Raw genomic sequence first — 15,220 nt, forward strand, 5'->3', positions numbered from 1 at the left:
TGTCAGACAAAATTTTAATTTCTCACAGCATCACTCTACCAATATTCTTTGGTGTTACACAAAATTTTAATTTCTCACAGCATTACTCTACCAATATTCTAAAACCCACATAATGTACCTTGTACTGAGTTGTTTGTGGTTGTAGATGGGATTGTGGCATGTTCATGCTCAAATACATTGACTTCCACAGCAGAGATATGGGCCTTACTTTTGGGCAGGTACTACTTGTTAACCTTTTTAATATGTATTCAGCAGGATCTGAATAACCTTTTTAATATGTATTCAGCAGGATCTGAATAACCTTTTTACTATATGCTAAATAAACTAAAATGGTGTTTTGAATGGGTTGTATTTTGTAGAAACACATGCCTTATTTTCGTCAGAGGACTGCCAAGGAAATATTGAATTTGAGGGCTGGATAATGAAGAGGCGCATCATAGGTATAAACAAAAGAAATGTGCAAACTGGAGGAAAGTGTATGTACTTAATAGTAGAATGCAGCTATGCCTTCCCTGGAGTACCAAATGCAAGGATTTCCGAAGCTCAGGGGTTCAAACCAGTCATCTTGCAAGGATCAAGCCTTCAGAATAGCTTGCATTAAATCAGGTGAATTGGCTGCCACAGTGGACGTTCTTGGCGCAGAAAGCCATCGGTTGACGGAAAGGGCGTTGCAAACTTGCAATAGTCGTGTTATGTCCGTCTGTTAGACTGCAGAGCCAGAGTGTTGAAAGGAGGGTATGGTTGGAACTCATTTAATGGGCATGCCTATTTAATGACTGGTTACAGACTTTGAGAAGTATGCTACTTCCTCCGTCCCATAATATAAGAGCGTTTTTTACAGCGTTTTAGACACTACAAAAAATGCTCTTATATTATGGGACGGAGGGAGTATATAATTTTAGGACGATGTAAGTTCATTGTTTGCATCCTGCCTGTGAGCGTTATGAAAATGTCCATCCATGATATATCTACAAGTTCAATAGAAATTTAAGAAAATGTCCATCCATGTTAAGCAATGCATATAATGCCCACATCTTAATATACTATAGCCGTTGATAAATCCACAATAAATCAATCTAATCAAAACAGTCACAAAAACAAATTTTAATTGGTGAAAAATTTAAGTTCTCATGTGCCCATAAGAAGCGGCTGAGATTAACGAATTTCTTGACTAATACCATCTTAATTCAAGGCATGTTGTTAGCTCCTGCCTCCTCCTAATTGATTTCGACAATGGTGTCGCCTAGTGCTTGTGCTTCACTACGGAGCAAACAACGACGCTTCACTCTGAAGCAAATGATAGTTGCCATGAACTGACGACTCCTTGGCCGTAGTTTTACGATGTGGTAAAAGAAAGGCATATTTATGACCCTGCATGTTTCAGAAAAACTACTCAGCATGACACATTTACAAACAAAAAAGGTCAAAATTACTTGAAGTAGGGCCACTACAAAATTTGCTCCATTCAGTGACAAAACCCCCCGGTGACGAAACAGGAAATGTCGCCTAAAATCATTTTCTGGGACGGTCACGTGTTTCCTTCGAGGGCAGCAACTTCGGCGACGTTCTGGCGTGAAACTCTGTGATGCTTTTGGGCGTCACTAGGCATATGCCCATTTTTCGGGACAATTTGTAGTGTCACAGAAAATGTTTGGTGTCACAAACAATGTTAGCTGGGCTAAAAAATGGATAACAAAATGGTTTGTTGGTGTTTAGAGCGTAGTACCTTGTAAATTCTACCATGGAAGAGTTTATACCATACTAGAATCAAATTTTTAGGGTTTAGGGTTTAGATGCTCGTATCGAAATCCATTGATTACTTTTCCGTGCGTGCTCTCAGTACTACAAAACGTCATAATTTCTTAATACTACTTAATAAATGATGAGTGATATTTTTACACTCATTCAACCTTGTTTAAACTGAGGTATTTCATTCAAAAAAAGATATTCGCTCCGATATTGCTACTAATGACTAATGAATGCAAAGGATTTCACAAATCCTCTCGATGCGTTTCCACAGGAAATGGGTTAAAAAGGGAAGAAATCACGTGTGAAAATGGGAAGGAAGAAAAATGGAGGAAGAAGGAATTAACAGGAAGCGTTTATGCGGAAACAACACAAAAGACGGCGTTCTCATATGGGTGCGTGCGCCCGTATGAGCGACCGTATGGCGTGGAAACCGAGGCAAATCGTCCACCTGAACAACTTTTATAATGGGACCCTATCGAAATGTCAATAGAGGAGGCCAGAGGAGAGCGTCGACAATAGCCAGAACATCATCATCTTCATCCACAAACCCTAGCCACCGCCATCTCCATAGCCACCATCACCCCCATAGTGCTTCCTCATCTAGTTCATACTTGTAATCGTGCATCACACAAGGCAATCATTGCAAGACATATTTGCAATCAATCAATCTTCAAGATGTGATCTTCAATGTTTTCTTCTTGGGATCTGATCTCCATGTGTGAGTAGTTCGGCGAGGAATGGATTGAGGCATGAGCCTTGCAATCCTATGTATTTGTTGTGGGGATCAATGGAAGGGCTTTGAATAATGTTCCATATATGTGAAATAAAATTGTTCTGTAGATGTCTCTTGTCTGGTCCGTGATCTTCATCCCTGCAGGTACCCAGGATCATGGAGATCGAGCACCGGTGAGGCTAGGAGCAAGGAGACCGTGAAGTGTTATACCGACAGTAAGGTTCAGTACGGTAACATGGATCATATCCTTGGGGACACATGAGGTGTAGTCATTGAACGCCCAAAGCTCTTGTATGATTCCATTATCTTAATTATCGAGGCAACCCCGCGCGATGGATAGGGCATGCGGTAGGACAATTGATTCTTGATGTAGGACTTGTGCCGGTCAAGATGTTATTTGGACACATCCCTACTTTCGGTCTGTAACAAGCACATATCGATGGGTGACTTCCAGCGCACAAGTTGAGATCATATCTAGTCCTAACACAAATACATGGTTGTATGCATTAAGACCTCATAAATGTACCTCTTTTTATTATAAGTGTTTGAATCACTATTTGCTTGCCTGATCCGGTCAAAAGCTGGAATTGACACTTTAACATAAGTTGCTAGGGAATATTGCTTCATGGGTATCTTCCTCTCATGGGTTTGATAACCCAGGGTCACCTATGGGGAAATAGGTGCATGATACACTTTTCTGTCCCAATACCGGATCAATGAAAGGAGGTATCAAGCCCTTTTTCTGGAAACGCTACCGGGAGGAGTTTAGTATTCCTTAGACATGTTATGCAAAACACCGGTGAAGACATGAGATGCCAGCAAAGGCGAGTATTTCTATATGAGAGCTGCGCTGAAAATGACGGTGCACGACTATATCGGTTACAGATATGTCGCAGGCCAGGTGTGCCATGTATATTGTGGATGCACGCGGTGCATGGATGATACAACGTCTCAGTAGCTAAAGAAAGATGGCGGGTCTGGGAAAATCATGTACATGGGGCATCGAAGATGGCTCAGAAGGATGACCCGTGGTGAAACCATGGAGATCTATTCAATGGTGAGGCTGAGCATCGAGGACCTCCATGTAAGTGGAGCGGTGCCGAAATCAATGAGCTGTTGAAAAACTGGGAACGGTGCCCCGCGCTAGGAATGACAATGAAAAAGGCACCAGAGCCGCTGCTGAAGGTATGGAAGACGAGGTCTGTTTTCTAGGACTTGGAGTATTGGCCCAAACTCGACTTGCCTCATTGCCTTGATCAAATGCATATCATGAAGAATGCCCTTGAGAGCTTGCTTGCAATACTAATGAACATGCCGGATAAGACCAAGGATGGGCCGAAGGCAAGAAGAGACTTGGAAGATTTGAACATCAGGGCAGATATCCAAATGCCGTCCCATAAAAAGTTAGAGGAGACAGAGACAGAGACGGAGATGGAAGCGCGGGACAAGGGGAAAAAAGTGAACAAGAAGGAAGAGAATTATTGCCCCCCTTATTACTTTACCTTAAGTCCGAAGGAGATCGATCAATTCTTCAAGTGCCTTAACGGAATCAAAGTTAGTTCCGGTTACTTTGGGAAGATAAGAAGATTTCTAGACACGAAGAAGATAAGGTTCAGCGGGATGAAGTCTCATGACTGTCATGTGATGATGACACAGATACTACCTGTTGCCCTTAGAGGGATAATGGATAAGCACGTCTATGACACGCTTATTGGTCTCTGCAACATTTTCGACATTATCTCTCGAAAGTCGATTAGTGCGAAGCAGCTCCGAAGGCTACAGGAAGAGATCGTTGTGATACTAAATGAGCTTGAGATGTACTTTCCACCTGCTGTTGGCGTGGAAGCACGATCATCTATGGGGTAGGGGTGCCCCTTTGTGGTTCGGCAAGGGGACAGTCACATTGCACAAAGAGCAGAAACAACAGGGGATAATACGATGATGGACATCTCTATTTTTACCTAGGTTTGGGCCACTTTGCAGCGTAAAACCCTACTCCTGCTATGGTGGATTGATCTGGAGGAACACGAAGACACAACATGCTCTAGCCCGGCAAGAGTGCCTCGGGGGGAGCAGCGTGTGTGTACAAGTGTTGGGGGATCTAAAATTCAAACCCTTTGCTAGGCTGCCTCGCTACTAGGGAAAAACCTAGTAGTAGCGCAAGTTAAATGCTTATCAGTAGCGCGGGTGGCCGCACTATTGATACGACACTACAGCTAATGCTTATCAGTAGCGCAGCCTGACCAACACTACTGCTACCTAGCGATAGCAACAACGTTGGTCTGCAACAAGCGCTGCTGATAATATCTGCAGCGCCCTTGTAAAAAGAGCGCTACTGCTAAGAAATAGCTGTTGCTAATGCCATGTCCCGCGCTACTATTAGTTTTTGAATATTCTTTTTGCTCCATATTTTGTGCTGCTGAATTTTGTTTAGGGCTTTATACAATAATCTTTAGCATATCATACACATACAAATGTAATCATAGCATATACATAGCGATACAAGGTGGTCATCATCATAATCATCATCCAACACAAAGTGGTCTCTCATCATCATTTTGAAAATAGCGATACAAGTCTCGAATACTTGCAACTACACCGTCATCCATCTAAACAATGATATACGCGAGAAGAGCTATCACTACGAGTGAGGGCGGAACTATGCAGTACATGAGGCGGCGTTTACGAGTCCTCTCTCGCGCTAGCGTGAACCTCAAGTAACTAGCTTCTGCTTCTTGTCTGCTTTCAAAGCCTTTATGGCTGGCGCCCGAGACCCCATCCACTTGCGCCTGACACTCAGGACACTCGTCGTACACTCCCGAAACCTTCCCTTTGTACACAACATAGCACTGCTTCATCACCATCAAGAATCTAGGTACCTGTTAGAGATGCATCTTCATCAAGAGAATGTACAATCGTGTGCAACAAAATATACTAGATCAACACGAAAAAGAAAGGGTTAGCAACTAGATGCAACATATAGTACGCAAACTAATTAACTAGAGTACACAGGTCATCGTGCCCAAACTAACAAAGTAGCGTTACGCAAGTTCGGCAGGGACCGTGGACATCACAAAGTTTCATTGCTATAGAAAGTATACAAGTTCAACCGACACATATCATCATCGGCATCGTAAATCACTAGAAGTTCCATCCTTCCATATCATCAAGGATGGTCCCTAGCTACTTGAACGGTGTGAGTTCATGACGTTGCATGCCTATGCGAGTTCGGGTGTTAGCTCACGATATAGGGCCATGGTGGAACATCCCCTTCTCATCGACGACTTCTTTCATAATGATCGCCGCAATGTCCCTTTGGATGCTAAAGAAGTCATCTCTAAGTTTACAATCCGCTTCTCCATGAGATTCTACCCACTTGCGGATATGATCATCGTTTCTGCTTGTCATGCGAAGCTTTTGGTGATCCGTGTTGAATTCAATCATGAGATGTAGGAGGTAGAATCCATCTTTCTTGCTTGGTTTTGGGACATGGCTGCAGCAGAAGTTAGTTTTATGCGAGAAACCCGTCTTCTTGTTCCTTTATTTCCTGATCTGCAGGTGGCCACCCCTAATGCTGAAGCTCTGGAGAGCATAATCTAGAATATTCATTATGTGGGTGTAGTTCTTCTTCTCGTAGTTTCTGGTAGGGTCGAAATACATGGTGTGGGAGACTCGCGGGTAAATAACGATAAGGACAACGCGCCCGTTGCTGCGGGGAAAAAGACATCTCAAATTATTCTCCATATGAGTGAGAAGGAATGATTGAAATGTACAAAAGGGTTATTCGAAACTGACTTACTTTGGATGATAAGGCAGGAGGACAATTTCCTGGTCCTTATTCTGTACCATGAAGTTTTGGAGGTACTCCCTAGCAGTTTCACGCTCAAAGTCGCCGAGACTCAAGGACTCGTGCATGTAGTACGGATCCGCCACACAGATTTGCAAGACTTCTTCTCTCTTCATGATGGAGCTCATATGTAGTGCAAAAAGGCGAACAATTGTAAAATCGAGCCGCCTTGTGAGAAACATCTCGAAGATATGGTCAAACCACAGAAAGAACACCTCCGCGGGTCGTGTGTCGATGTAGCACTTCCCCTCGGGCACACGAGCCGCGTATGTCGGATATCTTGGATCCTTTGAGGCCAGTAGGCTTTTCTCAGTCGAAAACACATGGTCGTGCAGTCTCCTAAGATCCCCTGATAGTGCCTCCAACGGTTTTGGTGGTAGCATCGGCTCACCCGTGACATGGAATATGTACGCACCTTTGACGGGTACACACTCTTCAAAATCCATCATCTGTCTACTATGTGCTCTGGCTTGTTTGTAGGCAGCCGAGCCTATCTTCCCCGGTCTCTTCCTCTCCTTTTTCTTGGGCACACCTTCCAGACCCTTCCTTAACCCCTGCCCCAGTGTTGCCGGGCTAAGCACTGTATGACCACCGGCTAGTTGAGCCTGTGTTGAGGCGGCATCTTCAGGCGTGTCATGTGAGGATTTCATGAAGAGAGACTTCTTGCAATACCTGCTAGGACGTTCCTTCCTGGGCATATCATCCATATCCTCATCAGCATGCTGATAGCCCGATTCGTCATATGGCTGACTCATCATATCTAAGTCACCGTGATAGGTGCATGTATTGAGGAAACCCATTGGGTCCTCCGTCTCCTCCATCTCATCATCCATTCTTTGTTCTACGAGGCCGATTACATCAGCCACTATTGGACCCTCTCATCACGTCGTCCGTCGCTCTCACCAGGCACTATAGGAGCTGGTAATTGCATAGGTGGGGTGGTGGTCTCCATACATGCTTGTTGATGTGGTTATTGGTGTGCTCACGACCAGCTCCAGACGAAGAAGATTCTTCGGCCATAGCAGCACCAACCCTTGCAGGTTCCAATCCACATCAGGGTCTCGTCGTCCTCTCCCCCTAGCCGTAATGGAGGAGGCAAATCCTCGTGCCTCGATTTCACACTCAACAAGTTAACCCTGAAGTGCCCACCGGCATCGGCTGGCTATGGAACGTGATTTGCAAGGGCTTTGTTATCACTCCCTTTCCCACGTCCACCTTTTGGCCTTTGATCAAGTTGAGTATGGTGCACGGGGTTTCGTCGGCCTGCAAATACATGTCTGCGGCGTAAAACATCCGAAAGGCAATGAAAATGCAATATTCTAGATATATATGTTGGTGCGACATGTAATTACCGTGAGTGCGTCGAGCTCAACCAAAGAAGAAGGCCCGCCTAGCGCGCTAGAGACTGAGGACGGGCTGCTATGAGCGGGTGTGGGTGTGAGAGCAGGCCCGGTTGTGTGAGCAGGTGATGGTGTGGTGGTGTTGTTCACAGAGTTGCTTGCGATGAAACTGGGCATGGGGAAATCATGTACCATCTTGTCTGGATTTTCCTTCGTCCAGTTGATGATAGCCGGGACCAAGTTAGTAGCGAAATCATTTCTACAGGCATTTGCAGCTGCATCGACTGCCTGCTGTAGCAACTCATTTCTCTCCTCGGCTGCTTTTTGCGCGTCCTCGGCTGCTTTTTTCTCGAACGCAAGCTTCACCTTCTCGTTGATGTCCGCCTAACGAAACTTCTTTTTCTGCTCCTTGGCCTCTAGGCCCTCATTGTAAAACACCTTCCACGTGGCGCCGTCTCCGGCGCCGTGCACACGTCCATATTGCGGCCACTGGCCCAAAGGGAGTCCCTTAAGTTCGTTCAGGGCCCGGTTGAGAGGGGTGTCCCACTTGGGCCTCATCGATGGAGTAGGGATTTCGGCTGCAAGCTGGTGTTGCTTCTCCTACAGAAGGAACGTGAACCATTTATGAATGTGTAGTCGACTTGATCAAGAGCTAAATGTAAGGTGATAAAAGAATAATTACTAGTATTATAATCAATTTCCTCATCTCGTCTGTGTAAAAAACCTTCTTTTCCTTGTCCCACTTGTAGCGGACCCTGATGAAGTCATGCTCCAAGGGGTTGGTGAACTCCGCGAAGGGATCTGGGAGACCCACGGCTTCACGTTCTGCGTCCTCCTTATACCATATGGGCCTTTTACCGAGGTAGCCACGACTTTCGAGGCGATGCTTCCCCGTGTTCCTTTGCTGAAGGCTCTTGAATTTAGTAGCCTCAGCCTTAGCTGCCTCGGTAGCGCAAGTGTCTTTGAACTTTTTGAACTCCTCTCAAGTGAGTGTTGGATTTTTCTCCAGAATCTTGGACAGGGGTTCCTCAGCCTCAATAGCTCGTTTCACCCTCCCTTTCCAAGAGGCCAAATCATTGCTGAACATTCCCATGGCGTGATTGTTAATCTTTTTCATCTTCGGATCGTCCCACGGTTGTTCTATGCTATCATCCCGGTCGGAGAACTTGAATCTCTTGTGCAACTTCGCCAGGAGCAACTGCCTCAAATGTTCTTTACTCCTTAAGTCATCGTCGTTGATGCTCGCGCATTCTCATAGGATGCATCCTACTTGGTTCCCATAGCACTTGCAAGGTTCTTCTGGCTCTAATGGCTCAAACTTGCCAGGTGCCATCTTTGTGATCACCAGTCGTCCAATGCCGAGTTTGTTAGGTTTTCGTATCCTCTGCTTCTTCCGCCGGTACGTTCCCCGCCGGTCTCGGCGCCGCCATCGGTGCCGGCGCGGTCGGTGTCGATGTCGGCATCAGTACCATCATCGAGGCCGACCTGCAAACCTTGACTGTGCTTAGCAAACAAAAAGTCGAGGTTCTGTTGTTCACCATCATAATCCATCTTGTCTGCATCTTGGTCAGAAGGCCCGGTTTCTTCGTTGTTCGACATGTTTCCTATAATTAAGCCTCCTCGTTTAATTCTAAAACTATAAAAAATGAGAAATGACATAAAAAAGATCTATGTTTTCCAGAATGCCGTTTCCCAGCAACTCCCGGCACTCGATATGCCTACTTTCTAGCACAAGTCATGCCAAAATTCACGGAAAATTTCGGCATGACCTTTGCTAAAAAGTGGACATATTGAGCACCTGAAATTCACCGGAACGGAAATGAATCAACATTCCCGCGAAACATAGGCCACTCGGATCATTTACCCTACACATAATCATCATTTTCCATATATGACATGTCCAAAACATCACATGTCGAAATGACATGTCCAAATTCCAAATATGACATGTCCAACTCACAAGTCCACATATCACATGTCCACTTCAAATTTGCATATAAAAGGAAGAAAAATATAGAACTAAACAATAGCAACAGTTGCTTTAACTAATTTTTCCACTTCAAATTTTGTTTTTTTAAATAGCAACAATTGCTTTAACTAAAAAAATTAAATAACAATAGCTGCTTTAACTAATTTGTCCTAGGTTTCATACTAATTCTAAGTAACTAACTAGCACTATAAAATTTAAATAATAACAATTACTTTAACTAAAAAATGCAAGAAACCTATATAATCAATTCTATTTTTTCTTACACTAAAAAATAGCCTAGGGTTCATACTATTTCATACTAACTAGCACTAAATAGCAGAGAAGAGGGGAGGGGAGAGGGCTTATAGAGGGCAGAGAGAGAGAGAGAGAGAGAGAGAGAGAGAGAGTTTCAATGCATTTATGCGCATAATTCAAATTTGAACTACATGCACATGCTCTAATGCATATAAGTTGGTTAAAAATTCAAGTTTGTGTCCTTGGTTGCATGTTTAGGTCCCATGCAAGAAATGGGAATGAATGTCAAACAGTCCACCCCCGTCACTCGGCCGCAAACATTGAGATACCTGGTTTTTAAATTCTAGTAAATCTAAAACTCGTCCGAAATTCATGAAACTTGGCATGCTATCATGGAATGGCACCCGACATGCCATGGTAAATACTAATGCTACGCACGGGCCTTTTTGCTACTCTTTATCTAATTACAAATGGGAGATTATTAATAATTGGGAATCAATATCCCAAACGGATTATTTATTCTAACCTTGAGAGTTAGACCAACAATGGATATGTGCCATGCTTCAGTTAAGCAATAAAGTGGCAACATTAATCATCCAAATAGAAAAACAATATACTTTGGATTATATACAACAAGTCATCAACACTCAACGACAACGAGGATACATGTAATGATAGCCACGATAGGGAACCATAGCAATGTCCGAGGTATAGATACAATTGCTTCTCATAAACGGTAGTAACGTTGTGTCAACAACAGCTGGATCGCCTTTCACCATCATTGGATAGTTTTGTCCAAGGAAGAGCGAGTTTTCTCCAAGACTTTCAATACTGAACCAGGGAGAAGGTGTTGGCGCTAGCACACGAGTTTCCATCCCGAATACCCTGCAACGGATGTTGGAATAGGTCCGAAGAGTGCGACCATGGGAGAAAGCACCTGCTTTGTTGTAACATCAGCAATGCCTTGTATACATACAAGAAGAGGTGATCCATCGGAATAAGTTGTCAGGCGCCACTGAGTATATAGGTCATGCTCGTCAACATGCTCGTGATCATCACCATCGTCATCTCCCCCTTGGTTATATTTTTTTTCAAGTATAGGTGGTGGAATGTTCACAGGACCTTGGAAACAAGCAGGTTAATTAGTAAAGGGAAACTAGCTAACCCGCATGCATGTGGATGAAACAATTATAATTACGGTGGAAGACAAACGTACCGAAATCATAAGGATTCCATGCAAAAATAGTGCCTCGAGTGGTGGCAGCAAACACAAGACCCTCATATTGAATTGCATCACAGTACTCATCCGTGTACAGAAATCGATTTTGAGCAATATCTATCAAGGCGTGGAAGTAAGGACGGCAACAAGCTTGTTGAAGATAGCAACAACTTCATAGTTCTTGTCATCCCAAGAGCGGTTGGGAACTCAAAAAATTGCTATCTTTCGTAAACGACAGTCAGCATGATCGTATTTGAATGTACGTAGATCATCTGCGTGCTCAACCTCAGGGCAGTCTGTGATTTTTGAAAGTGGAACCTGGTGATGAGTGTACACATTCACAAGTTACCACTCGCAGTTATACCCAATATAAACAAGCTAATCTCCATTTGCGCCTGTCCAAGCCTTACCCTCAAGCGATGGCATCTTAACATCACACGGATCATTATCAAGTGGCATTAACTTGTAGAAGGCGAGGCTTCCGTCGTCCCCATGCCGGCGACCAGCGTCATGGCGAAGAAGATAGGAGAGATCAAACCGCTCCTGAAGCCTATCTGTTGAGTCGAGAATGGACTTGAACGAACCTGCCATGCTAGCCGAGGTGATGACGTCGCACCGATCAATGAGTTCCTCCACCATGTCATCTTTCAGACCGGGGCAAGAATAACAGGGTCGTTTCCGGCCTGTTACCTCCATGGAGAAGACGATCGAACAATGGCAGAAGGAAGGGTGAAGGCAAATGGAGGGAGGAAGAGCATGACAGTAGTTCCAAATCTAGAGGGAAAGGCAAAGAGGTGGTGGACGGTTGCCACGGTACACGAAGATGCTAGTGGGGAGCGAACGGTTGCCACTGAGAGGTCACACACTGACGACAAGGCTGTCCTCTCAGACCTAGCGCCCGTGCGGGATGGCCTCCATTGCTCACACGAGCGAAGCCACTTCGCACTCCACATGGTTGGTCTGCCATGCCTCTAAGAGCAAGTACTACAATAGTGAGCTTATAGCCTGCTTACATGGCAATTTTGCCTATGTGGAGAGAGAGACCTGAAGGATTCCTGCAACAAGGACATGCGTGCCTGGCACTCGGCCTGGATGGAGAAACTTGACAAAGCTCATGTCGTGTACGCGGCCAAGGAAGCATACACGTGCTACGACATGTACAGGTGGATCGTTGACATGAGGAAGTGCCTCCTTCCCCAAAACGGCCAGGGATCCAGCCGGAAGCAGATTGATACGTCTCCAACGTATCTATAATTTTTGATTGTTCCATGCTATTATATTATCCATTTTGGATGTTTAATGGGATTTACTATGCACTTTTATATTATTTTTGGGACTAACTTATTAACCGGAGGCCCAGTGCAAATTGCTGTTTTTTGTCTATTTTAGTGTTTCACAGAAAAGGAATATCAAACGGAGTCCAAACGGAGTGAAACCTTCGGGAGAGTTATTTTTGGAACAAACACAATCCAGGAGACTTGGAGTGGACATCAAGAAAGAAATGAGGAGGCCACGAGGCAGGAGGGCGTGCCCCCACCCTCGTGGGCCCCTCGTGGCTCCCTTGACCGACTTCTTTCGCCTATATATACTCATATACCTTGAAAATATCTGAGAGCACCACGAAACCCTATTTCCACCGCCGCAACCTTCTGTACCCGTGAGATCCCATCTTGGGGCCTTTTCTGGCGCTCCGTCGGAGGGGGAATCGATCACGGAGGGCTTCTACATCAACACCATAGCCTCTCCGATGAAGTGTGAGTAGTTTACCATAGACCTTCGGGTCCATAGTTATTAGCTGGATGGCTTCTTCTCTCTCTTTGATTCTCAATACAACGTTCTCCTTGATCTTCTTAGAGATCTATTCGATGTAATACTTTTTGCGGTGTGTTCGTCGAGATCCGGTGAATTGTGGGTTTATGATAAATATTACCTATGAGCAATATTTGAATCTCCTCTGAATTCTTTTATCTATGATTTGTTATCTTTGAAAGTCTCTTCAAATTATCAGTTTGGTTTGGCCTACTAGATTGATCTTTCTTGCAATGGAAGAAGTGCTTAGCTTTGGGTTTAATCTTGCGGTGTCCTTTCCCGGTGACAGCAGGGGCAGCAAGGCACGTATTGTATTGTTGCCATCAAGGATAAAAAGATGGGGTTTATATCATATTGCTTGAGTTTATCCCTCTACATCATGTCATCTTGCCTAATGCGTTACTCTGTTCTTATGAACTTAATACTCTAGATGCATGCTGGATAGCGGTCGATGTGTGGAGTAATAGTAGTAGATGCATAATCGTTTTGATCTACTTGTTGCGGATGTGATGCCTATATACATGATCATGCCTATATAGATATATTATAACTGAGCACCTTTCCAGCCCTCTCAGGCTATTAGCATTTTCGGCCTTTGGATCATTAGTCCAGGTCGTTTTCGGCCGTCAGATTTACTCTTAATCTCGCCTGGATTCGTTGTCTTAGCTAAAACCGAGCGCTTCCTTGCCGGGCCGCTGCTCCGGTGACTATTTTAGACACCTCGTGTGAAATTGGGCCTAATGGGCTTCTACGAGCCCCCATCTGTGCAGCCATACCCCATGACACTCCTTCCTCGCTCTCATCTCACGCACGACCTACCTTCGCCAACCCTAGGTGTGCCGCCGCCACCATGGTCTTCATCTCGCAGCCCCTCAACCGCCCCGTCGGAGCGGCGCCTCCATCTATGCCTAGTCGCCGCTGTTCTCCTTATCATGTCTTCCCAAAAGGTGCAGCAGGGAGCATCTTTTTCTCGAGCCGGCGACAATCTCTATCCCCAAATTAGTGGCGCACTACATCCCTAAAGTACAAGTCCGATTTTGAAGCCATATCTAGAGTCCTCAGGCGCGCCGTCCCCAGATCCAGCACGTCGAGCAACTAGCCGGAGGTACGTACAGACATCTGACTGGTTTCAATTGGGGCCTCTCGGTTGGGAGGGGTTCAGGGCGTGCGTTAGTTCGAGGGGCTCAAATGGCTCTAAAATAGGTTCCTTCGTGTGCAACTTCTAATTATCTACATCTTATTTATAGATCCTTTGTAGACGTCAACAGAAGGTGTCAAGGTGATCAGTATATTAGAGACTTCAAGTGATCTGAACCGGAAGTTGTCAAACTTTAGTACCTGAATTTGGTTGATCCGGATGAGAATACTGTAAGTTTTATTGAGTTCATGTGATTTTTTACCCAAACCCATCCCCATATACACGTCCTAGAGTGGCTTCTCTTGTATGCAGAGATGGTTGATACAAACCGGAGCGACTGTTTGTCTATTCAACGGACAAAACCGATCCGATGTGGTTTGAAGGAAGTAATCAATCTTCAGTTTCTGGTTGACTCATGGTGGATGATGTATGCCACTTGCTGGTGACGCTTAAGGCAGCAGGTGTGACTTTCTGTTTTCTTTAGTACAAGCATCTGTGCATATAAGCTACCTCACCTTGCACTCTCCCGTCACCCTTAGTACTCAGGCAACAGAACCTTTAGCAACATGGTTCTTGGCTTGGTCACCTCTATTTCTTTCCTACACAACCGCTCTTCAATGCAATGACTACAGTGTTCTAATATCTCACCGATCCTTATTTTGTGCAGGTGGCGTTCATACTGGTTGTAATCAATTGTTTTGGGTAAATCTTGGAGACTGATTCTGGCATTTTGATTTTGGGAATGTTTTAGTCTTGAATCTCAGATGGCCATTGGACAGGTTATTACTAGCGCATTTGGGGAATTCTTAAGTTTCCAACCCCCGGTGGATAGCGGCTGCTAATTTTGTTATAAAATTCTCTATTTGTTGATTTGATTTGGTTTTCCATCATGCTCCAAGTTAGATGGATTTGTGCAGATTCTCTAAAGTAGAGGATTGGTCAAGGCAGATGATTACCAACGCTAGAGTGCCAGTTGTGATGATTTTTTATATCTTGGGAGTGGCTTCTCTTGTAGTGTACGCATCCATATAGAAAAACGGGGAAGTTAGCATAACATTGTTGGATCTATGCAATGAAAATATATCCATTAGTTATTTTTTGTATAGTAAGTTATATTATAGTTTGGTTTGCACAAAGTTTTGAATTAAAAATCTGTACTAA

At 44.5% G+C, this 15,220-nt stretch overlaps 1 protein-coding gene and 1 long non-coding RNA gene across 3 annotated transcripts in view; both read left to right on the forward strand.

The window, feature by feature from the left end:
- Positions 1-15,220, forward strand: part of LOC123069775 (ubiquitin-like-specific protease ESD4) — a 34,813-nt gene that overhangs the window by 4,166 nt on the left and 15,427 nt on the right. The window contains exons 8-9 of one of the 2 annotated variants that reach the window (XM_044492716.1): positions 146-218; positions 360-965. In XM_044492716.1, coding sequence (XP_044348651.1) covers positions 146-218; positions 360-422 — 136 coding nt within the window. In that variant the 3' untranslated portion in view covers positions 423-965. Of the gene's footprint in view, positions 1-145; positions 219-359; positions 966-15,220 lie in introns of those variants that run through there. The other variant, XM_044492717.1, reaches the window with a different exon arrangement.
- LOC123069777 (uncharacterized) lies at positions 13,679-15,158 on the forward strand. Its single transcript, XR_006432955.1, has 4 exons — positions 13,679-14,026; positions 14,169-14,289; positions 14,372-14,520; positions 14,727-15,158. It is a non-coding gene; the product is annotated as an uncharacterized lncRNA (long non-coding RNA).

This window comes from Triticum aestivum, chromosome 3B, assembly GCF_018294505.1.
Source record: "Triticum aestivum cultivar Chinese Spring chromosome 3B, IWGSC CS RefSeq v2.1, whole genome shotgun sequence".
Taxonomy (NCBI): Eukaryota; Viridiplantae; Streptophyta; class Magnoliopsida; order Poales; family Poaceae; genus Triticum; species Triticum aestivum.